The 24,608-nt window shown below is 49.0% G+C and overlaps 5 protein-coding genes across 5 annotated transcripts; 2 read left to right on the top strand and 3 right to left on the bottom strand.

Moving 5' to 3' along the window:
• Positions 1–9,577: 9,577 nt before the first annotated feature.
• Positions 9,578–10,740, bottom strand: rrp36 (putative pre-rRNA processing protein; the record flags this gene model as incomplete). Its single annotated transcript, XM_057159267.1, has 2 exons — positions 9,578–10,525; positions 10,585–10,740. The coding sequence occupies 2 exons, from the start codon at positions 10,738–10,740 to the stop codon at positions 9,578–9,580; spliced, it is 1,104 nt and encodes a 367-aa protein (XP_057002003.1).
• A 154-nt stretch (positions 10,741–10,894) lies between these two features.
• Positions 10,895–13,701, top strand: N7473_013327 (NIF domain protein; the record flags this gene model as incomplete). The annotated part of the gene is made up of 2 exons (XM_057159266.1): positions 10,895–10,984; positions 11,077–13,701. 2 exons carry the CDS (start codon positions 10,895–10,897, stop codon positions 13,699–13,701), a joined length of 2,715 nt encoding a protein of 904 aa, XP_057002002.1.
• Positions 13,702–14,484: 783 nt separating this feature from the next.
• Positions 14,485–16,576, bottom strand: N7473_013326 (putative translation elongation factor eEF-1 subunit gamma). The gene is made up of 3 exons (XM_057159265.1): positions 16,495–16,576; positions 16,235–16,430; positions 14,485–15,831 (listed from the first exon to the last, which is right to left on the bottom strand). Exons 1-3 carry the CDS (start codon positions 16,522–16,524, stop codon positions 14,834–14,836), a joined length of 1,224 nt encoding a protein of 407 aa, XP_057002001.1. The 5' UTR covers positions 16,525–16,576; the 3' UTR covers positions 14,485–14,833.
• Positions 16,577–16,747: 171 nt separating this feature from the next.
• N7473_013325 (mitochondrial 37S ribosomal protein uS9m) lies at positions 16,748–17,754 on the top strand (the record flags this gene model as incomplete). Its single annotated transcript, XM_057159264.1, has 2 exons — positions 16,748–17,594; positions 17,663–17,754. The coding sequence occupies 2 exons, from the start codon at positions 16,748–16,750 to the stop codon at positions 17,752–17,754; spliced, it is 939 nt and encodes a 312-aa protein (XP_057002000.1).
• Positions 17,755–19,842: 2,088 nt separating this feature from the next.
• N7473_013324 (uncharacterized protein) lies at positions 19,843–21,535 on the bottom strand (the record flags this gene model as incomplete). Its single annotated transcript, XM_057159263.1, has 3 exons — positions 19,843–19,937; positions 20,060–20,326; positions 20,641–21,535. 3 exons carry the CDS (start codon positions 21,533–21,535, stop codon positions 19,843–19,845), a joined length of 1,257 nt encoding a protein of 418 aa, XP_057001999.1.
• Between the last annotated feature and the right edge of the window lie 3,073 nt (positions 21,536–24,608).

The raw sequence follows: 24,608 nt of genomic DNA, 5'->3' as shown, positions 1-24,608 counted from the left end.
TACTATGGCCTTCAGGGGTGCAGCTATCGCTCATGAGTTACGAGGCTAATTCCGTATTTGTCAGGCCTAGCCAGAAATACACTACAAGCGGTTAACCGGTACAGTAGTGATCTCTGATGTCCGATAAGATCTGAAGCCGTGGCATGATGGTAAAAAGTGGCGGAGCTTTTCAAAGCAGCCTTCTTGTACCCGCCTTGCCTATCCACTTTACCCCAGATGGACCCCAGGAACCAATAGGCTCTCTGAAGCAAAGGAACTGCAAGATAAAAGTAGAAGTCAACACTTCGCCAATTCAAATGTTTGCTATGTCTGTTACTGTAAGTTTGCGTATTTAGATTTTTAAGTTACGGAAGTTCAGGGCTTTCATTTTGGGTGGCTGTATAGTACATACTGGTATCGTGGAACAAATTTGGTATTTTAGGTGATTGGTACAAAACCTGTAATTTTACAGGATCATGTGATTAGGGTTTGAAAGAGCATCTCTGTGTCCGATATGGAAGGCGATAACCGGCGCCAGTGTATCAAGGACTGATGTTCGCCTGTTCCATTGTCCCCGTGTGTAAGGGGGACTTTCTAGGTATATTTGCTGGTAAGATTCGATTTTCGGAAAATTGGAGCACCACACACGGTATCCACGGTCCTATCGACAATCTGTGGCTAGACTACTCACAAGTCACTGGTACGCTGAATCAAATGCTGGTCTCAGAACCTGGTGGCCACGCAAACGTCCGCCTCCAGTGGGAAGTAGTCCATGATGATATCGGGGCCGATAGTTGCACCTCATGGAGAGTTTCTGTGAAGGCCACTAAGCCCATAATGCCGTTCGAACCTCTAGCTCAGCGGGTGCCAAAAAGTTCTGACTAATCTTGACACCCGCTAACTAACGTTAAGGTAGCATATAAATGCATCAAACTCAGTATAATAGCTCAGCGGGTGTTAAAATATGTTGGCACCCGATAAGCTCTGCTGGGTGTCAAGATTAGTCATATTCTCCTTGACACCCGCTGAACTTTTGTTGACACCCTTGAGCTAGAACCCACCACTACGCCTCTAGTTAGGCTGCAACAGGTTAATAGAGTGATTGATTGATTGATTGTCAATACCAGTCTCTAAGATCCAGGCTTGTTCCTGCGTGCCCTAGTCGTTTGCCGAGTCAGATAAATCTATCTAGTTAAACAGGCACCCCTGACAAATATCGCTGTAACCATTTTTTGACCGCTTACCTGCACGAGGATTTTTTTAAGTACTCTGAATACAGTCATTGATAGAAGGTAGGAGGCTAGGAAATCTTTCCCGAGAGGATTTCGATTCCCTGTCTTGTTTCCTGGGTGCATGATTTCGGCTTGTGAGGTATCACCTTGAAGGTGAGGATCAAGTCAAAGATTTTGCAGATAGATTTCGGCTTACGGAGACTTCGTGTACTTTATTCAGGCCATCACCCTTATAGGCTTGTGAAGGCGTAAAAGCTAGGGTCCTGCAGCTTCGAACTTGGACATTTGAGCCCGCACACCGTAGTATTGTCTTACTCCCGTCAAATGAAAATAGAATCACCCTGTTTAATAAGCGTACATGATAATCAATGTTGATTTACAGCAACTCAGAAATCAGAGAGAGTCGTACAGATGATTCAATGTCTTTTGATTTATAACCTAATCTGCCTAGGATTGGAAGCGTCTTGCAAAAGGGAAGGTGATGGAGATCCGATAGGGATCTCCCTCGAGGGAATCCCCAGTCGGGATTCTCCTGGAGGTTGATTCCAGGGCCAGGTTGATTGCTTCGGCCTATATAGGCCTTTCCCTTCCTTTGTTTCCTTTCTTCCGCAGAGATAGTTCTCCATGTATTCGAACTAGATTGTTCCTCTCTCTCCGGCTTCCTTGCGTAGTGGCGATAGATCGCCATCAGGTTATGCAGCCCGATCTGATATTTTGATGATTTTTGACCAACTTTGATGATACTCGGGATACCACTCGAGCTTCTTTGACACTCTGACGCTACTCGAGAGACCACTCGAGAGTTAACTTCACAATGAGTCTACAACACGACTCTTCTTTTGCCAAATCACCCGCTGCGAGGGTTGATTACAGTAACTTCATTGCAGACCCATCTACTGCTGCAGGGGGTGCAGTCACCCAGATCACTGATGTTCCCGAATCCTACACACTTCATGCAATTGATGATAAGCTTACCAACGCCAATGATTTTGATACCTGGCTGGATGATGTGACACGAATCCTTCAGCAAAAGAATTTACACAGGCTGATTGATGCGCAAATTGAGCGCCCACCTACCACTTCACCACATGCAGCACGATGGTTCCGAGTATCAAAGGATATTCAATCGTGGCTGTACCAATCGGTTTCGAAGGAGATCAACAGATTGATGCTCTCACGCCGTACACCTACCCAATTCGCCGATGAGTATATCGGTGCATTGAAAGAAACCCTCAACAAAACTGGATACCATGCAGCTATCAAGGACTGCGTTGCATGGTGGGAAACAAGACGTTCCCAATTCACATCTGGCATTGAATTCCTGACAGCTTTTCGTGACCGATATGCGAAGACTGCCCAAAAGATGGTTACTCCACCATTTCTAATCGCTGGTGTGCTCCTCCATGAAATCCGCGGAGATATTCCTACTATGATCGTAGCGAGGCACACGAACAATGACAGAATCTATGCAAACCCAGAGGATTTCAAAGATGTGGACTTGCATAAGCTCTTCAACGAACTCGAGAATGAACTTGAATCAGCAGAACTCCACTCGATTACTGCTGCATCGATTGATAAAGCTTCATCCAACAACCCAAATCCAAATGCTAGTAATTCAAATGCTGGTAATCTAGGCCGATTCAACAACAGCGAATACTGGCCCTTAAAGAACACACCCCCAAGGGGAAAAGGTGCCAATATCGGAAAATGGATCGAGGAATGGAAGAACAGCGAACCTCAAACTACACCAAATGGCTGTTGCACCTTTTGTGGCAGGCTACACATGGTTCGTGTGTGTGCACACATATCCATTGAACATCGAGCTCCAGATTGGAAGCCAGTCAAGGGAATATGGGTCAGCTACCCATGGAAGCACCGTGATAACATGAATGGCCCAAAACCTGACAATTGGAACCTCATCTACGATAATCGAATTCGAAAGGATGGCACGTCAAAGCCATATCCGAACATGAGCGCTGCGAATACAACCCCTGCAGCTGCTGTACCACCATTGCCTACTCCAATGGCTCCGAAACCATCTACTACAGCATCAACCCAACCATCCACGACACTACCACAGTTGCCGTTGATTTCCACTACCCTACCAAAACCAACCGATCAGAATCCATCAGCTGCAGCAATTTATGAAGACGATCTTTATCCTCAATACTTGGATACAACAGGTTTTGCTTCAATGACATTAGAAGAATCCTACATTTCCACAAACGATTGCCTTGCAACAACGATGATTGACGATGATGATTGGTTTGACGACGACCAGATATCACAATTAGAAGATTATGATTTTGAACAAGGAAGAATTCCCCAAACGGTCATGTACACAGGTGGTGTAGACCAGAATATGCCGATTCCACTTTCAATGGCTACCATCGCGCGTTCTCGAGGCGAATGGATAGTTGATTCAGGTGCTTCGCGCACAATCTGTGTGGATGGCGATGCAATCATGCACTTTGAACCATACAAGGATAATGCATACAGATGTCAAACCTCGGAGGGCCGAACACTAGTTGCGAAAGGCAAAGCGATCGCTAGAATCAACTTAGTGTTCCCCGACCGGGTGGTAAACCTGGATGTTCGATGCGAATATGTTCCTGAAGGTCCATTTAATCTACTGTCAACCACAAGAACCTACTACGAGCACGGCATGGGTTGGAAAGACTGGAAGAACACATTCGTTAATCCACTTGACGAATCAATTATCATGGCATACGCATACCGAAAGAGAGGTGTGCCATTCTTGCATACAACATCAATTCGACCATCACAATCCACAGAGGCACTCGTTCCATCAAGCGTTTCCTATGCATACTCACTGGCAACAATTACACCAGAACTAGCACACTTTAGACTGGGCCATGTTGGACAACCGACGGCTAGAATCAATCACCATCGAATTGGTGATCAGGTGCACGGTGACGAATCATTTGATTGTGAGCCTTGTAGACGGGCAAAGTCACGCAAAATCGTTTCACATACTCCTCAGAAGAGAGCAAGTAAACCATGGCACTTCATCCACATTGACATACAACCATGCAAGCCAACAGGAATTAATGGAACGAATTATATGGTGGTAATCTGTGATGATGCTACAAGAATGCGATGGGCTCTCCCAATCAAGACAAGAGATGCTTCCTCTCAAGCCCTAATCAAGTGGGCTACTATCATCTTCAATGTCACAGGATATTGGCCAATTGAGGTCAGAATAGATGGCGACCTCGCATTTCGCGCGTGGATAGTGTGGATTGAGGGGAAAGGCACATTGATATCCCCATCAGCACCCTACACACATGAACAGAATGGTGTTGCAGAATTTACAGGCCACATTATTATGCAGTCCGCACGAACCCTCATGATTTCCGCCCCCGAAGCCCCAGCGTTCCTGTGGCCCGAAGCCGCAATTGCATCAACATACATCCTTAACAGAATCCGCCGTCCAAATCAACAAGAATCACCAATTGAAACTTGGAACAGAGAACTAAACCTTCGACAGTCAGGTCCAATTGACCTAGGCTTCTTGCGAGTATGGTACTCCAAAGCATACGTTCATATTCCAAAGGAGCGAAGAGTACAAGGGAACAAAATGGCTCCACGTGCATGGATAGGTTACCTCGTTGGTTATGAGGGAGAGAATGGCCATATCTACCGTATCTACGATCCTTCGAAGAAGCAAGTGGTTTCACGAAGGGATGTTGCATTTTGGGAAGAACCACTACCATTGCGAAAGATCCCTAAGCCGATTGAACCTGATGAAATTGCACAAGAAGCACCGAAATTGCCAACCCAGATGACGATTCATGGAGAAAAGGTTATTGAACCTATCCCACGTACGAGAACACCTCCCGCATTGGCCCAAGTACGATCACAAGAGCCACCAATAAACCCCCAAAGGCGAAGGAAACAACCTCGCATGCAACTCACGGCACCGATTGCACCAAGTGCACCGAATCGACCAAACTTGACGGTATCGAGTAGCCATGAAATAGCCCACACTACCCCAATAGCAGCACGAATTTCGAATCCAACGATTGCACGAAGTAATACACAGACAATAGCATCTACCACACCGGTCGCACCGAGGATAGCACCCGTGGTGGAGAGGCAATTGCCAATTCTTCCTCATTTACCAAATCCACCAACTTCCCAACATCAACCATTTCAACAAAACCAAAATACTACCTCAATTTCCTTTCAACCACATTGGCCTGGCATTCAAAGGGCTACAATACCTTCGCCTCGACAGATTGAACCACATACAGTGCGAGGATTGCAGCCGAGAACACCAATGAAGAGGTTATTTGGTGATCTTCAAGATCCCGATACACCATTGCCAACTGTGGAGGGTCCAGTGGAGAACCCACCCGACGAATATCTACATGAACAACACCTTCAACATCATCAACATATGCCTACACCAACCGCTACTGAATCAATTGCAGAAACGATTACATCGTCAAATGCAGAACCATTGCCTGAATCAAATCGATCTACCTTAGAAAGAGAAACATCTTCGGTTGACCCAATATCAACGATTTCAACAAATGCGAATCCTCCAATTGCACCGAATCGAAGAACTAGAAAATCATCTTCACTGGAACCAACCCGCAGATCACAAAGGGCACCACAGCCACGCCAATTGACGCCAGGCATGACAACTTACCCTGCTAAAGGTGCAATGGTGCTGCGGGAAGACGATGGATCATACTACACTGGCAATATTGAAGATGATGATGTGATTGGCCCAGGATTGATTTGTACTGCGACCGAGAGAATTAGATCCGGAATGGTGGAAATCCCTCACACCCACCTCCAAGCAATGAAAACACCCTACGCAGAATATTGGTTACAAGCAGAGAAGGTCCAATTGGGAAAGATTGCGGCGGCTAATACCATGACTTTGGTTCCACGACCACCTAAAGGCACATCGATTCTCCCTGGTAAATGGGTCTATGACTTGAAACAGGATAGCGAAGGATATATCCTTGAATTTCGCGCTAGATGGGTGGTTTGTGGCAACCGCCAAACCCCAGGAGTTGATTTCCAACCTGATGAACGATATGCACCGGTCGCATCAGATGCTGCAGCGAAGCTTTTCCTATCAATGGCTGCAATCAGTGGTTATAGAGTGTGGCAATGGGATGTGGTGGCTGCCTATCTTAATGCAGCACTCGACAATCGTGCAATTTTCATGAAACAACCTACTGGCCACGAATATTACAGCCCTGATGGAACCGACTTCGTTTGTCTGTTGAATCAGGCCCTCTACGGATTGCGTCAAGCGGGCTACCTTTGGCACGAAGTGTGCACAAAAGACCTCGACGAATTAGGTCTTGAGCCACTGGAATCAGAGCCGTGTATTTACACAAACCCGGATTTTTCAGTCTACATTCTGATTTACGTTGACGATATGCTTGCGACTGGTGAAGAAGCAGAAGTTGCTGCCATTAGACAAGGTCTTGCGAGTAAGAGAAAGCTAAAAGAGCTACCATTCAGCAGATTCTTAGGATGTGATATCACACGAGAAGGGAGTGTGATCCTTGCCAACCAACAGGCCTATCTGACACACCTTATTCGCGACGAAGGCTTACAAAACACTAATCCTGCATCAATTCCAATGAATCCATCTTGGAGAACACCCATCGAAAAGCCAGACCCAGCCGATTGCGTCGATAAATTGAAATACGCACAGAAGATGGGAAAGGTCGGCTGGCTGTCTATCAAAATGCGCCCTGATATTGCTTCGGCTGTTTCCAAATTGCAAAGACGAAGTGGTTCCCCAAGGGAAGCAGACATGTTAGCTTACAGAGACCTTTTGCAATACCTTGCTGGCACGATCGACTTGGGAATCCCATTCGGAAGAGATCCTACGAAAGGCCTCGAAGGCTACGTTGATTCTTCATACGGTGATGCAGAAGATGGCAAATCCACCGAAGCCTACATTTGGTTCTTCGCAGGCGCCCCGATCTCCTGGTCTTCGAATAGACAGGAGATAGTAGCCGCATCGTCTACAATGGCTGAATACTGCGCAATGACACCTGCCCTAAAGGAAGGCCTTTACCTAGCTAAGTTGTGCGCTGACCTTGGCCTGAGGAACCCATTGAACCAGGATGAGGATTTTGAAAAGAACACCCCATTACTGCTTCACAGCGACTCCGACAACGCGATTACAACTGTCATGAATTCAAAGATTGCACCCAAAATGAATTGGATTAGCACTCGCTACCATTTGATACGCGATTGCATACGAAAGAATTTGATTACCCTGGTCAACATACCCAGCAAAGCCAATCCAGCTGATATCCTCACAAAAGCGAAGCCCCACCCGGTTTTCGAAGAGAACAGAAGGGATTTACTACACATGCGATCCCCAGTGATCCAAGTGCCCCCATTGGCCAAACCAGAATGTTAAGCGAGTTAAGCGAAACGCGTTTAGATTAGATTGATTGACTGATTTTCCCCTGTTCCTGTTGCTTTTCCTGTGCTGGCCCTGCAGGGGGTGTGATGGAGATCCGATAGGGATCTCCCTCGAGGGAATCCCCAGTCGGGATTCTCCTGGAGGTTGATTCCAGGGCCAGGTTGATTGCTTCGGCCTATATAGGCCTTTCCCTTCCTTTGTTTCCTTTCTTCCGCAGAGATAGTTCTCCATGTATTCGAACTAGATTGTTCCTCTCTCTCCGGCTTCCTTGCGTAGTGGCGATAGATCGCCATCAGAAGGGATCAATCTAGGATATAAGCCATAGATACACATACCCATTCGTGCCAAAATAACAATCATTTTCGGTCCTCTTGTATAACATGTTTCGCACCACATTTCCAACAAAATCTGTCTTGCACTTGGCAGACAACGCCACACTGTGTACAATGGCGGGTCTTGCCAGCCACTTCCGGGCCAGTACTAGCCTCAGATTCGTGGTTGTTATAAATATTATCTCTCGCAGAGACCTGTCGCGAATTGGTAGGGGTGGCATCACCTGGTCTGATATTGGATTCATGATAGGCGGGAGGGTAAGACGGTGGAGGTGAGTTGTGAAGCTGTTGTAAGGGCTGTGAAGAATCCATAGACGATGAGGCTGTATTTGGGTTGTTGGACGTTGCCCTTTGTACCTCTTCTTGAACTAGGCGCCGCGTCGCCTTTTCTTGTTCTTCATCTCGTAGCCTTTGTGCTTCTAATTCTTGCCGCATCACCATTTCACGCTGGTAGTCCAATGCCGCTTGCCTCTGGATTTCGTGTCTCGCACTTGCTCTCGATGCACCCACGAGCACAGCTGCCCCGAGAAGAGGTCTTCGTCTACGACCGTACATCGCTTAATGTAGTTAAAAGGCGCGCTTGAGTGAAGTTTTGGTCCGAGATGGGATAGGGTACTGACGAAGTCAGTAAATAGAACGTTATAGAGAATGAAGAGGTCGGCTACTTAATTGCATTTCATCGAATTTCTTCAATCTAATAAAGGGACCCTTTAGCTAGTCTAGTCGTCATTGACTTTCTACATTAGCTACAACTTACACAGGGCGGTGGCAAGCTAACCTAGAGTGTAGTTACCCGACCCATTTGAGACAAGCTTGTTAATCAAATTATGATTTTTACGCAACAGATCAACTAATTAATCTTGCCAGGGTCAACTTTCTGGTAGTAACTCAAACCAATAGGCAATTTGTCTCCTGGGGATCGATAAAATATATCGGTCATGATTGCTTTGTGAGTGGATAATGTTGGCAGAAAGAGAGACCAATCAAACTCATAGAACAAGTCCACCAATCAAGCGACACTTTCTACTGAGAAGTGACTGCTAAGTTTGTTCACGCTTTGCTAAATAGTAGATTGATTGCGAATCACATGATGATGCTGTACCACACATTTGTGTTACAAAACTCGAAGGCGCAAGGTGCAGAATAGTGGTTGTCAAGATTGATAGGACGGTCGAGCGGCGGCTAGGTGGAGGAAATTACGGATGGAAAGGCGGCTGTTTCTGGCGCTAGGAGATGTCATTTTCGGCGTCGAATTCACAGGTCCTTATATTCTCTGTGTAAATCTATATACTTTAACGTCCCCTTTTATGAAGGATTTTTCTAAATGTCTTTTAAACTATCTTTCTAAATAGCTCAAGTCAAAGGCTTAGTGGGTATTATAAGGATATCTAGGTACTCGATGTCCTTGTTATCCATCTTATCCGAAACAGAATCGTGTGTTGTGAGAAAGCAGAACCTTGGAAGTAGGCGTGAGATTAGCCCCAGCCCTAATATAGTACACCGTGGCTGAAATTAATGGCTGGATATCTGATCGATCTTGCTCATAGGTACTTGTTCTACCTATACTTGAATCTCCTATCAAATTCGAAAACAATGGGTATCTACTCAAGTCGTCTCCTCTTACCACCTCCAATTCTCGCGGGAGGCTCACCACCACCACCACCCATACCCTCAAACCCGCGTCTCTCCAGAGGCATATCCTTCCTCTCCTTCGAAGCCATCTTCTTCCTCCTCCGCTCCAACGCCTTAGCCCGATCCCTCGACCCCATCTCCTCATACTTCTTCTGCATAACCTGCTTCTTCAAATCCGACTTCTTCAGATAATAAGGCGTACTCTTCTTTCCATCCCGAATGGCCTCTTTTTCCTTCTTCTTGTGCTCCGAAATAACAGTCTCCTCGCGCTTCCGATTCTCCCGCGCCTTCTGCTGATCCATCGCTGACCGGATTTGGCGTTTCAAAGCTTCTTTCGCTTCGGGATTCTTCGTTGCCGCCATTTGGCGCTTTAGATCTTTTAGTTCGGAGGCTCGGTATTCTTCTAGGAAGGAGTAGTTTTTTTCGGAGGCTTTTGCGTTTAGACCTTTGCCGCTGTGGCCCATGACTGCGGCGTCGAAGCGCGGGTCGCGGGCTTTGGCGACCGCGGGTGGTTCGACGATCACGCGTTTGCGGGAGACGGCGTATTTGGAGGATTGCACCATTGGTGCGTGCTTGGAGGTTCGGGCTGCTTTCTTTTCTTTGGAGGCGCTGTCTTTAGAGGATGTGGCTAAGGCGGCGGCGGCTTCGCGCTTTTGGTCGCGGGCAGCCCGAATTTGGGCGCGGATGTCGTCGAGGGGGGAGGCTATGGATTCGGGGGCGGATTTGTTGGTGAGGGCTTTGCGCTTTTTCGGGCCCATTGTTGCTTGGGCTTTGGCTAGGGCGCCGAAGGAGATGTTGCTTAGGGATGCTTGGATGTCGTTGTCGTCGGAGTCTTCTTCGTCTGAGGAGGCATTGTCGTTGGTGTCCTCGTTGGAGTCTGGGTTTGATTCATCGCCTTCTGATCCTTCATTTTGTGACTGTAGAAGAAAGACTTCGTCAGTGGTTGGCCTTACTGGAGTTTCAGGAACGTACGTACATCATCAGATTGCAGATCTTCGGCATCAGAATCGTCGTCTCCCTCGGCCACGTCCTGCGATGGCTCTTCGCCTGCATCGGACTGTTCCGAGTACACCTCATCCTCATCATCAGGTCTAGCCCGCACACGGCGGTTGAGCATATCCGTAATAGCCATCTTTGAGTATGTGAATGGCGAGTGTAGTTCAGAACTTGACGAAACAATCTTCCGAAAAATAAAATATTGCCGTGGCGGGCGGTGAAGCCGATAAGATTAGGCCCTTTTTTTTCCGCCGATTGTCACGGTCAACATCCACTTCGACGTGCAGTCAATGTCACGTTCGACTTGCTCCGCGCGGTGGAATCTCTTGGCTCGACAACGGAGTCGGTGCGGTTTAGGTAGTCCTGGTCGAAAAATTCCGGTTAGTTGAGAATATATGGGTGTATCTCGTTGCGAGGAAGTATACCCTTTGTTGCTTGGCGCGGGCTAACCCCGGGGCTTGTGCTTGTATAGCTTATCACCTCCTCCGTACCTCCTCGCCACGATAAAACCACCCTCGCACGCGAATATCGATCCCTTGCCTGCGATTCTGAAATATCTGTCAAGCTGGCTCGGGCTAAGCAGAAACGGCAAAAGCTTGTGCATGACGGTGCGGACGTAGCTGCGTCGGTTCAACTCCCGCAGTTTGCGAATGCGCCGGACGCAATAATGGGTGATTCGCACAATGGACAAGAGGGAATTCTGTCATGTCTGGCTCAGGGATCGGTCTTGAATGGCTCAACGAATACCAAGAGCTTGCCGCAGGACTCAAGCAGTGATACCGTGTACCAGAGTATTGAAGATCCAACCGCCCAAGGGGGCTCAACGGTGCCAATTGGGCCAGGTTCAATAGCCAACAACCCCGATTCTTTCGCGTCCATATTCAACAACCCAGCAAATGGAAATGGCGGTGGCGGTGAGCAATTCCCGAACGGAAACATACCGGTTTCGCCATCCAATGCATTCGGCGCATTCAATCCGTTATGGAACCCTGTGAACATGAACAGCTCATCGATGGCTACACAACAACTCCAATCGCCATTATTCCCCTTCTTCAATCCAATGTTCTTCAACCAAAATGCAATGGGGAACATGCCAGGCTTCCCAATGATGCCGCCGTTTAACCCAATGTTTCCTATGCAGAGTCAGAACATGAGCACAATGGCAGGACCAACAGGGCAAATACCAACAGGGCAGATACCTAATACGGGTCCGCCAAAAAGGGTACGATCACCAACGCCACCTATGAAGAGGCCATCTCCCACGAAAGAGTACATGTTGCAAGCATCCAAGCAACCACAAAGGAGTCCATCAAAACGACCATTACTGATCATTCTTGATCTTAATGGTACTTTGATCTTCCGGAAACACCGCAAATTGCCTCCAGTATTTGCTCGTCGCCATGGTCTCGATGAGTTCCTGGATATCCTGACTAGTAAATACGCTGTCATGATCTGGACAAGTTCAAAGCCACCTACCTTGAATGCAGTCTGTGACAAGTTGTTTCCGGTTGAGAAGCGCAATCGTATGATAGCACTTTGGGGCCGTGACAAGTTCGGCCTTACCCCGAGACAGTACAACGCCAAGCTGCAAGTGTACAAGGAATTGCGCAAAGTATGGTCCAGCCCCGAAATCCAAGCGGCATATCCAGGCAGCCAGGCCGTCAAACCAGCCGCGCCGCCTAAACGGGCGGGTGGCAAGCACAGCAAGAAGAACCAGATGCGGCAACAAGCGGGTACTTTTCCACCTGGTCAACGCTGGGATCAAACGAACACCATTCTCATTGACGATTCCAAGCTCAAAGCTCTCAGTGAACCTTTCAACATCCTCGAGATCCCTGAATTCACCAACGACCCCAGCATCGACGAATCAAGCCTCTTCACACAAGTCCTTGCGAAGCTTGACGCTCTGTCACGATACGACGACGTGAGTAAAGTGCTCCGCCAGTGGAACGAATGCGTCATTTCAGGTGAAGCCAACATCTTGGACCTGGAAATCAAAAAACCCGACGAATCTTCCGACAGCGAAGAAGACGGCGGCATGAGTCTCGCGCCCGCTACTGATCCTGGCACGTCTGCCAACCCCATCGACTTGGATACCGACGTCGATGCGGATTCCAGGAAGACTGAATTGGATTGCACCGAAGCCGCGCGTCGCAGAACCGAGCGCCGCAAGATCCGCAAGAAGGCGAAGCAGGCTAAGAAGGCCGAGAAAGCTGCCGACGCAGTCGCCCAGAAGGAGCAGAACAAGGCGCAGAACAAGAATCAGCCCAAGAACCAGCCCAAGGCTCAAGCTTCCGGTAACAAGAATGCCAACACCCCCAAGACACCCCAGGCTGCCAACCCCGCCAAGATGAGCCGCCGCAAGAAGGGCAAGAACAAGCCTGCCCATGCCCAGGAGCCTGATGTTGAGCGTGAACTCGAGCCTAATGCACCCGCCAATATCATCGAAAACATCGACGGACAGCGGTATAGCTTCCACCCGAAGGTTCAATCCGAGCCCGCACCACGTGCCAATGCTTTGGAGAAAGATGAGGAACCTGAATATGAACCTCAATTCAATGCGGCTGTGTTTCCCGATTCGGTGGTGGTGGAGGAGGAGGAACCTGACTATGAACCTCCAGAGTTCATCTCCGATGACAAGCACGAAGGTCACCAAGGCCCGGCTCAGCACGAGGGTGACCGAGGTCAGCCCATCCACCAAGGGTACCGGGCCCAGCGCCGGGCCAGCTATGGCCAGTGCATCCCCAGTGCGTATCGCGGCAATGTGATCCCTAGGGAGGACCGCACAAGCGAGCATAACTTTGGGTTGTACCCCAGCCGGACCACGTACGAGCCCCAGTACGTCGTGGAGCCGAGCCCGGCTGCCCAGGTCCTGGATCGGGCTTGGGAGGAATACCACCGCGGTCCATCCGGCGAGTGGGCCCAGGGACCCATCCCCCAGCTCCAGCAGCACTCGCGTCCCTACTTTGGGAACCGAGACCCCCGCTCCGTCTCGCCGGTCACCGATGATGGAAAACGTGCCGTCTCGCCGGTTCCTTCTAACAACTCCTTGCTCGACAAGTTGGAGGAGGGCCTTGGGTTCCCCAAGAAGGATTGATTGGTCCCCGTGTCTTGATGTGAGATTACTGTTTGATTCTGCTCAATCTCCATTCTCTTTGCGGTGACTTGTGCGTCTCCGAGATTATTGTTTGATTCTAAATAATCTCCAATCTTCTTGTCATAATGATTTCTATGGAATGGAGTTTTCGTGGAGTTCTACCATAGGCAAGCAAGCATTGGGTTGGGGTTTGGGGCTGTTTTGAGTAGATACTGTATGAAGATGAATGGACACTTGTTTGTGTATATTTTTCCTTTTGTATATGGATTTGGCCTATTTTAGCCTATTTTATAGTGTATGAGCAGGGATTATTAGATTCTAGAAGTAAAGTGGAGATTATGAGGGTATTTATATTGATTAGATTGAGGCACCTGAGGGGGTCACTGGTGTTTTGGGGGTATGGATACAACAATGTTGGGTTTGTAAACATGTCTTTCTATGCCTTTCTACAGCTCTTTTGACAGCTCTTCCAAACCCATTCTTTGATACATGATGAAAACGGACATTTCACTCCATCACAAAATCATATCTTATCTGCTCTCTTAAACTGTTTTGAACCCGCTGGAACTAGTATGTACAGAATGGGTTGGATAGAAAGGCGCTTATGCCAAGTTCTTGATAACCAAATTTTCATTTTCTATCTTGCTCAGCAGCAGCATGTCCCCTTGGCCGGTAGAGCAGCCGCACGTATAGGCATCATGACTGACAAGACGTAGGCACGTTGGAAACCCGTGAACCTCGATGGCCCAGTCTACAAGAAGTGTTTACAGTTACAGAGAAAAATATTCACGAATAAATTCATCGAGACAATCAAGTCCCAATTCATTCATTGATAGCTAGACGTAGTAACCTAGCGGCGACCACGTATCCGAGTGCACAATGGCAACCCAGACTACGCAAGTCGTTCATCTCATCTCGCATCACAACATATCATAACCATGGACATGAACCACATCGTCACGTAAAAAAAATAAGGGGGGCATTTTGACTCCCGGCCGCGACATCAAGGCACGGGTAGTACGAAGAAAAGAGGAAAGGATGAGCGGGACACGAGGGTCATAAAATGATCAAATATCGCTCTCCAGGGGGTATTCATTGAGAAAGGAGAATGGGGAGTGCTTGGCGCACACGCTTATTTGAAGACGTGGCCGTCAGCGAACTCGAGGGTCTTGCCGTCAACAGTGACGGGGACGTCCCAGGCCCACAGGTCCTCGATGTACTTGCGATCAGCCTCGGAGGTGTGGTCGAGCTTGGTGAAGTCGTAGGACTCGTAGTCGGGGGCGACATCGAAGGCGGGGAGAGCCTCCTGGCCGCGGACCATGAAGACACCCTTGATGACACAGGCGTAGTTGGCACCGTAGACAGCCTGGGCACCGAAAAGGTACTTGCGGGAAGCCTCAAGACGGGCGTGGAAGCCACCGATCAGGTTGTTGGCCATGAAGGTGAGCTTGAGCTCCTCGTTGTACTTGTAGTCAACCTTCCAGAGGGAGTACTCCTCGGGCTTGTAGTTCTGCCAGAACCAGGGGAGGGCAACGGGACGGGTGTCCTCGTTGGAGTACTGGCGCTTCCACTCATCGAGGATGAGGGTGGGCTTGCCAAGGGCCTCGAGGGGGTGCTTGGGCTTGGGGGCGGGAGCAGGCTCCTCCTCAGCCTGCGCAGCGGAGGCAGCAGCGGGCTTGGGCTTCTCCTCCTTCTTGGGGGGAGTGTACTTGATGATCTCCTCAGCGAAGACGGGGGAGGGGACAACAGCCTTGAAAGCGGCCTGGTTGATGATGGTGTTGTACCAGCGGGTAACGGCGGGGTTGGCGTCACGGAACTTCTTGTCCAGAACGGTGGCGAAGGCACGGGTCAAGAGGGAGGCAGTGAAGAGATCAGCCAGGGTGATGCGCTCGCCGACCAGGTAGGTGTTGGCAGTGAGGTGCTGCTCGAGGACGGCAATGGTCTTCTGGGCAGCCTTGGCAGCCTCATCGACGGTCTTCTTGTTGTAGCCGTCGAGGCCGAGGAGGGGGCGGTACCAGGAGCCGACCTTGGGGAGGAGCTCGCCGTTGGCAAAGGACATCCAGCGGACGATGGAAGCATAGTCCTGCTTGGTCTTGCCGAGGAGAGTGGTCTTCTCGTTCTGGGAGGTCACTATAACCAAAACGAGTTAGTTGAGGTTTGGCATTTATGTTTTGAAGTTTCAAAAACAAGTGGTGGGATCCACAATTGGATCATGCAATCAGGGGTGGTGATGGGACAATGTGCTTCAGGAAAGGGGGCGAGAGGTGGGGGGAGCTTAGTCCCAAGCCCAAGTTCCGCCCAACAGCCCCTCTCCCCTCGAGAAAAATTTTCCCCCCATGGCGGGGTACTCAAACTTCTCGAGTTTGGGTTTTTGATCAGAGTGTGTTCATCTCAACAGTGTAGTTCTGCCAGGGATAACTAGTAATTTGATATATCTCATCATGAAAAAAACAGGGAGGCGATGGTGGTGGCGTAAGAGTGGAAAAGTGGAAAAATGTCTTGAGCTCGAAAAAAACAGCTGTCATCAACATACCGTAGATGGCAATGGCGATAACCTCGGACAGAGTGAAGCCATTGGCACCCTCGAAGGCGGGGATCTTGCCGAGGGGCTGGATCTTGAGGTACTCAGCGCTGGTGTTAACAGCAGAGTTGGGCTGGGTCTTGACCAACTCCAAGTCGAGGTCGTTGTGCTTGGCAGCGACCAGGACGGAGATGGTACGACCGTTCTCCTGTAAAAGAATTGTAAAGTCAGAAGGAATGCTTCAATAGAGAAGCACAAGAAATAACACCTACAGGGAGACCGTAGAGCTTTCCGAAAGCCATTTTGAAAGCAAGGGATGTGTGATGAGGAGAGAAAAGAAAAGGAAAGGAGAGGAACAAAAGGGGAGGGGCAGATGAAATTTTGTGCGGATCCCACCGGTCGGGACTCGGAGGAACTGTTCTTGCATAAAAGTCACGTGGCGGGAAAAACAGCAGCCCGGAGACTTGAGAAGTTGAGACTCCGAAGATACAAGAGGATCCGTGACATCTTCATATCTCCTTCACAATGGCCCGGCCCACGCCCAATGGCCTCACCCAGGCCTTCCAGGCTTTGCGGCTACACTCATCATCAACATCTCGCCAGGTAACTAGGTGTTTGGCCCGACAGACCCGGACATATGCGACCGAAGTAGAAGGCCAGCAACCGTCGGCCCTCGCGACACAAGACCAAGCACCAGCAGCTCCCGAAATCGACTTTACCAACTTCGCCCGTCGTCCAGCCCGCATTGTCCCCGCCTCTCCCTCCTACTTCTCCGGTAGCCCACGCTTCATCGACCACGTCCTGCAGCTGGAGCAACTGCAAGCGAAGTACGCCTCGCTCCCGACCGTCGCCCCCGGCGACGCACCGCGAATGGCTTGGTTCAAGCTGGCCCAGTTCCGTGACTACGTCGGTGAGCCCGTACCGATGAAAAAATACAAGAGTTTGGTGAAGATCCTGCAGCGATTGAACCGTATTCAACCGGAGATGGTCCCGGGCGAGGTCAAGCGCACGCTCGAGGAGTTCTTGCGTCCTGGAAACCCGTACGCGGTGCAGCATGTGCCACGGACGGTGGACGAGAATGGACGCGCACGCGCTAAGGGCAAGCGTAAGGAGTCCACTGCCGTTGTGCAGCTGGTCGAGGGCGAGGGTGAGGTCCTCGTCAATGGCAAGTCGCTGGTCGAGGCCTTCCAGCGGGTGCATGATCGCGAGAGTGCATTGTGGGCTCTGCGCTGCACACAGCGGTTGGATAAGTATAATGCGTGGATTACGGTTCGAGGCGGCGGTGTGACTGGCCAGGCCGAGGCTATCACGCTGGCTATTGGGCGGGCGTTGCTGTTGCATGAGCCAGCCTTGAAGCCTGTTCTGCGAAAAGGTATGTTGATCTTATACATGGTGTTCTGTTGTGTACCCTATGCTGACAATTACTTTTTTCTCCTTTAGCCGGTGTTATTACCGTCGATGCCCGTCGTGTGGAAAGAAAGAAGCCTGGTCATGTCAAGGCCCGTAAGATGCCTACCTGGGTCAAGCGTTAAAAGGGGAGAGAAGAAAGACCTTTTTGTCGAGCGATATTTTTTTTACTACTATTTTCTTTTTACCTATCATGTATTATTCTACCTGCATGGCTGCTCGAGTCCGCCAGTCCTGTTCTATATCCTGTACAATGCATATGGGGCTTTCCATTGAATCAATGCCATCGGCGTCTCACATTTGACCAAAGTACGGTGAAGGCTGTGAAGGGCCGAGTGCCGATGTACAATGCGTACCTGGCAGGGTGATCTGTCGATCTAGGCTTAGGCGCAGCGCAGGGCTGTGATGGTAATAAGGTTTAAGAAATTGTCATCACTGGGAGATCAACTGCTCCACGGGTGCACATCGTTCCTGATTCGCATCTGAATAGTCACACAGATCATCTGTGTGAGTCTATAATTGAGTAGAATGGTACACCATGAAAGACAACCCTGTGTTGAGCTCACCCCGTAGGCTATGAGAGAATATTCAAAGCTTAAACTCCGCATTTCGCTATCGAACCCACCAAGTATTTCCCCATATTGGTATCAATTAACATCTTCATAAGACGTATGTATGTAGGTTATTCCCAATTCCCAGCCCTCCGATCCGACCCTTACAAAAGTACTCTGCACAATCAGCAGGTCATACTGCACTCCGTACATGACTACATGTAAAACTCAAAGACAAAGCGATCTGATCTGATCTGATCCACAGATACTAATCGACATGATCTTCAGTGCAGAAACCCTAACCGACTGGTCTAAGCGTCGAGCACCAACTTATGCCGGAAACCTACATTCTACAGTATTCCCACAAGCCCTGTTTTCTGTTATTGTAATCAAGTATGAAGTATTGGAAGATTTGGAAAAACTTGTTAGTGGAGGATTGAGAATTGAGTTCTTGCTGCGCCTGGCCCAAAGTGGAAGTTTCTCGTCAGAAGTTACTCAGATGAGGGATTCAGGAACACATGAGCAAAGATACGATATGTTCCAAGTGGTATGTGATTGTTACCCGTATCAACAGCTTTAAAAGATAATGAACAGATTGTAGATGTGAAAGTAAGTAAATCAATGGAGACCATCTTTGATTGCATTGTGTTATTTGATCATTAAACCAAAAATGATGATGTGACATCTAGTTAGGTGACATCGGTGCAAAGAGATGAGCAGCTAGACTAGGCTAAGCGTAGAGTAGTAGACCAAATAACTAGTTAATTAGCCCGTATAATAGCCCATCCCGCGGTGATTCAGCAATACTTTTCGTGTCCAAGACATCCAAAACACATCTAGCGATAGACCAGAGTCCAAGACCAAGTCCTCAAGCGAGTGCGGCTGGACCCGGGATTGTAGTATCAGACAGCATGACAATTTCGGGTAAGGCTGGTGTGATAGTACACTCTAGTGCTTCTTCATGACTTCATGAATCGATCGGAAGTCAGATTGATCGAGGCCAACCCTCCGTGAATATCCCCGATCATCCATCATCATCATCATCAAACCTAAATCATCATGATTGGAGTAATAACAGAGTGAGGCAATGTACTCCTCCCTTCTCCATAGCGCACACAGGAGGGACTTGAAATTTGTTTGGGGGCAGCCTCAGTTGGACTTGGACTCGACGTGACCCAGTGTCTCTCTCCCCGACGATCTCGAATATCACATCAAGGAAACCCGATTGGCGCGACGCTAGTAAACAATAGCCTCTCCTGTGGCTGACAACCATCGGGCCATCATGATTGCCCCGCACCCACACTTACCCACTGGACCGGGTCGTCTTTCCCCTGTGACGCGGCTGACGCCCCTCGAGTCCTCGAAAGTCGATTCGCGCGGAATGTTTCCCAATTGTTCCCAGTGGTGCATGGGGCCCGATCCCTCGGGAGGAGCCTAAGCACTGTAAGCAGGATGGATGCCCCCAATCGGGACCGGGGCCGGGGCTGTGGTCGCATCTGACAGACTAGTGTAGGTCTGTAATTTCTGGGAGGGATGGTGGGGGCTTGAATTGGGCATCGGAGGTTGGAAAGTTGGTGTCGGAAGTTTCCCGTTTCCTTGTTGGGTATCTTTTCTTGCTTGGCCTTTTGGGGGCCGGTTGATTCATGTTGGTGGGTTCATTGTTCATGGTCGCTGTGTTGCAGTGGCGGGTTCGGGAATGGTCTGAATACGCAGGAGTTCGGGTCTGCTCTCCATCAGATCCAGACATTGACCCAGGACTAAGAAGAGTTGAGCATAAGTATAGAGTTGGATATGTTGGGGGTGGAAGTAGAGAGGAGCATGGCATGGCAAGCGCCGACACAAAAACAAAACCACGAAAATAAAAAGATAATCCACCTACCAGAAAGAATCTCCTCCTCCCAAATCCCCATCTGATAATCAACCAATCCGTGTGGTTCCAGCTGGTCGCAGAGCTGAATCAACTCCTTGCCAATGGCCTCCATGCGATCCCGGCTCAGTAAACTAGTCTGTGGTGGTTGGTGGCCTGTCGCCACGACATCCTGGGTCAGATCCTTTTGTTTCTGACAGATAGCTAGCCAGCAAATATTGAAGTCATTCCAAAGCTGTAAGCGTTCCGAGCGCCGCTCATCATCGTCGCGCAGGATTCCTACGTATCACAAACGCGATTAGTGTCTTTTCTTCCCCATTTTTCCCCGCCAACCGAAGAAAATGTCAGATGATGCAAGCCTGCAAGCCACGGGAAAAAGAAAAGAAAGAAATCAAAAGACAAGTAGAAAGAAACAGAGACATATAGCGAGAAAAGGAAGGTAGTCCATAGTAGGCCGTGGTAATCTGGTCTGTACATCTGGTAGGTGGAACAATAAGATCACTGCGGTAAAACTTAATTTCACCAGCACAACATCGCATGCAAATCAGGAAAGAAACCCAAGAAAAAAGTTTTCAAGAACGAGCCGAACCTACCAAGATCCCGTGCGTTAGTCACAAGCCACTCGGAAATTTCCAACAGCGATCCGCTCGCCTCTACCAATCGTCCGGCGCGAGTCTGATCGAAAGTGCTGCGCAGCGCTCGCTGATACTGAGCATACGCCTGCTCGAGACTGGACGGGTCAGCCTCAGACAGTTGAGATGGATCAACCTGTTGCTGCTCCTGTTGAACAGGTTGAGCAGACGATCCCGACCCGATTGGCGTGAAATCAGCCATAGTAGTCGGAAAAGGATGTGCATTGTTAGGCCGAGCCATGGAACCAGGTTGATTATATGCCAGTGCATTCAGATATGGGGAGAGGCCAGGGACCCCGGACCCCGTGGGTTCCTCTGCGAAATATTGTGGAATGGCCATCTGGTTCGACAGGGCTTCAATCGCTGCAGACTGCCGTGTCGAGTATTGTGGGACAACGTCAAAGGGTCCATGAGAGGAACCCTGCTGGCTGAAGCCGTACAGCATGGCCGACTCGTACGGAACCAATGGGGTGGTTTCGGCTGGTGCGCGCCGTCGAGATTGCTGCTGCTGCTGCTGCACTGAGTCTGGATGCTGCGCGAGATGCGCTTGCACCGAATCTTGTGAGGACTGTCCCAGTGATGGATGATGCAGCGCGTGTCGCGGCCGCGTATAGTCTGCCCCAAAGGCTTGTACGTCGTTTGGCTGCAATGAACCGCCGGGGAAAGAGTTGCCTGTGTATCCATAGTCGTAGGACATGGTAGCGCGGTCTGGCGCCTGTGAAATCCCCGTTGGGTCTCCACGTGTATGCATGGCCTGTTCGAAGCGATCGGCTGCACGGCCTCGGCCTCTGCTCGCGGCATTGATGGACCGTGCCATCAATCGCTCATGCTGCTTGCTGCGTTGATCGCCATCCATCAGGCTGTCCCACACGGGCCTGTGCGGATCGAGGTCGGCCCAATGCTTGGGGGACAGCGGTGGACTTGCGTAGGAGGCCAGCTTGGGAGAAGCGAGGGAAGAGCCTCAAAATAGCAGAATGGTTCGAGGAAATTGCAGTTTGTCGTTCTTTCTTCTCCTCCTTCTCTTGTAATCTCTTCTCTCGAGGGATTCCTGTTGTGGAAATGACCACAAGTTGCTCAGGCTTGGTCTAGATCAGCAAATGCCCTCCTTCACACCTTGTTATATACTGGCGTCTGACAGTACGAAACCGAGCAATTGCACAGATGGTGAATAATCTGACTGCGATGATGTGCCAGCTGAACAATCCAAACACTCGCAATCTTGAAACGATGCAGACTTCTTCGCCGAAGGAACAGACGAAGCAAGTAGATATACAACACTGAAGAATAAAGTTTCCGATGTCAACCTTGTCGAATGGATACTTCTCAGATCTTGAGACACTATCAGAAATAAATAAGACAGCCGAAGCAACCGAATATGAATGTATGAAGAAAATATGATGAATCTAATCTGAGATCTCAGCGAGTCAGCAAGACCAGACCATTCTCAACAAGCAGGGCGAGACAAGATGACGCTAGTAGAAGGACGGACCAAGAGGATCCCCAAAGATGGATGGGAGGAGTAGAAAGACGGGCCAAGTCAGAAAAGAGAGACAGAGGGGCGTTATCTAGCTGAAAAAAGGAAAGAAAGTAGGGAGGGAAGGATAAAATCAAATAAGATAATGGAAAAAAATATAAATTTTATTAATTAAAAACACATACCAGGAACAAGGCGACAGCCCAAGGGACTGGGAGCGGATCAAAAGCACGACCTCTTCATCGGGCTCGTGGTGGACCAGGTACTTGGGTAGACAGGTAGAAGGGCGAGTAAGTGGATTATGGATAGATGGGATAGTTTAGAGACTATTACTTTCCGTAGGTCACTTTTCGTCGGGGAACGAAAGTACGAAAGTAGATAAATCTGTAAAAATTCCCAGAAGGAAGGGACGCTAGGGTCGAAGATCACACACCGATCTACGCCTAAACTCGTTTGGGCGCTGTACGTCTGTGATCGCCCGGGAACCCAGTGCGCTGGTAAGCTGGTTCCTTGGGTGGGTTCCCGAAAAAGAAAGAAAGCTAGGGATGATTTACAGAAGGGGATCCAGAAGTCATGACAGAATGACAGATAGAGATAGGGTTGGTAGAGTGAACAAAAATGGAAAGATCTTGATGAGATATGTCAATGGATAGTATTAGGTAGAGTCGAAAGACAAAAGAATCGAAAAGAATGAGAAATATACAGAGAGTGTACTATAACTCTCGCCAAGTCTCAGCTCGGGGTCAGGTGTAAGGTTGCGAGGTCATGTTTTGTCATGATTGTGAATTATTATAATCAAGCCCACCTTCTCCGTGGTGATTTGAATTTTCCCATACTTATTTTATTTTGCGATGTGTAACTCTTAGTCTTATGCCTGGGGCTGACGATTCATGAACAGAACAGAACATGGTGGCGGTGCCTCCCCCCAATGATCTTCTTAACCTCGGATCAATTGGATGTGATTTGAGTAGAGTGAGACTCAATCCAGTAATAGTTGAAATTCAATTGATTAAATCAATGTATTATTTATTTTGACTTGCCGTCATCTTGGCTTAATCCCCATGATTATTGACATTTTAGGTCCCGATCTTCTTCGGTCTAGTCGCCCCATCGCCGTAGTTAAACTTGTTAAGTTGTTAGCCTCCCCAGGGCGGAGGGCGGGAGATCCCCTTGCTCTCTCCCGGAAGGGATCGACACTCGCAACAAAGGTACAAAGGTACCGAGAAGCAATTATTATCGCCCTGGTGTATGGAGCACGCATGTCAAACTCCACACCCATCCAGTTGGGTGTTGAGCATGCAGTGTGGATTTGAGAGCCGAAAATTGTACATATCGTAGGTGGAATCCTCTCGGCCGGCAAGATCAGAAGACATGCACAAGAAGCAATTGAATAAGCAAAATAGAAGCAATAGAAAGGCAAATCAACTAGCATCAGGAACCAGAAATAATAAAGGGGGGTTGGTCTCTCTCGAGCTAGGGTTTTGTTGCTTTGCTTGGTGGCTGCGTGCTGCGTTCTTCAAACATTCCGCGGGCTGAATTGCCCGGACAGCTGCTGGGCGCGTCTGTCGCGGGCACCCCCTTTTCGCGGATATCTACTTGATGAACCATAACAAACCTATAAAAGAAGAGGACATAGCTCGAGTCTTTGAGGGTGTTTTGAGGGTGATTAGGATTATTGTACTGTATCTAGACCACGACACGCCGTGACATGATCGCCCTTCACCAAAGTACATGTACCGGGTACCACCCTAAAGAATGGGCGGGACCCAACACTTGTCGCATACATAATATGTCGTGTACTACTGTAATGTATGCCCCTCCAGCACGAAAGTACGAGTAATCGAGTCTACAATAATTCGACTCTAAATAAGAAAAATAAGGCGAAAAAAAGGACTCAAAATCAGAGACATCCATTGTCAGGGCTCATCTGATGATCTGCCCGATTGGATGGCCGATCTGCACTAGTTCTGGGCACTGGTGAGTCTGGTGAGTGGACACTACGGAGTAGACAAAGTGGAACTCGATAATAGTGGCCCCATGTCATTTCTGTCAGTGTCATTATTCTGCCCCCAGCTGGATTCACTGGATTGATCGGATCCGACGCTGCGGTTGGGATGGGGACGTGCCGAGGTTGGGGTGCGTTAGTCGGGAGTAGTGTAAGAGTTAGGTTGGCGTGTTAGGTACCATATCTTTGTAGTCATAACCTTTCTCTTGGTGAAGGTCAGGTAATAATATGTTGGGAGATTGGGTACTTAATCACGTCGGCGGTACATAAGACGCGCTAGATACGCGTGGCTGGTCTAGTCTATGGAACTTCGTACTTCCTACAGTACTTTAGGAAATCAGGCGCGTGGGCCATGGGGCGAGTCTTAGTTTCACCTTGTTCTTCATATACATTAGCTCTAATCAATTATCATAGCCATAATGTGATGCCCTATCCTTGCTTAGCCACATG

Source organism: Penicillium subrubescens, assembly GCF_028828155.1.
Source record: "Penicillium subrubescens strain IBT 31985 chromosome Unknown utg000014l_segment0_segment0, whole genome shotgun sequence".
NCBI lineage: Eukaryota > Fungi > Ascomycota > Eurotiomycetes > Eurotiales > Aspergillaceae > Penicillium > Penicillium subrubescens.
This window is presented reverse-complemented; position numbering and strand designations above follow the sequence as displayed.

Bases quoted from the DNA above. Each gene is read 5' to 3' on its own strand.
- N7473_013326 (XM_057159265.1), bottom strand. From the start codon at position 16,524: ATGGCTTTCGGAAAGCTCTACGGTCTCCCT. The intron at 16,431-16,494 runs GTAGGTGTTATT...ATTCTTTTACAG, and splicing joins GAAAGCTCTACGGTCTCCCT to GAGAACGGTCGTACCATCTC. The intron at 15,832-16,234 runs GTATGTTGATGA...TTTTGGTTATAG, and splicing joins TATCGCCATTGCCATCTACG to TGACCTCCCAGAACGAGAAG.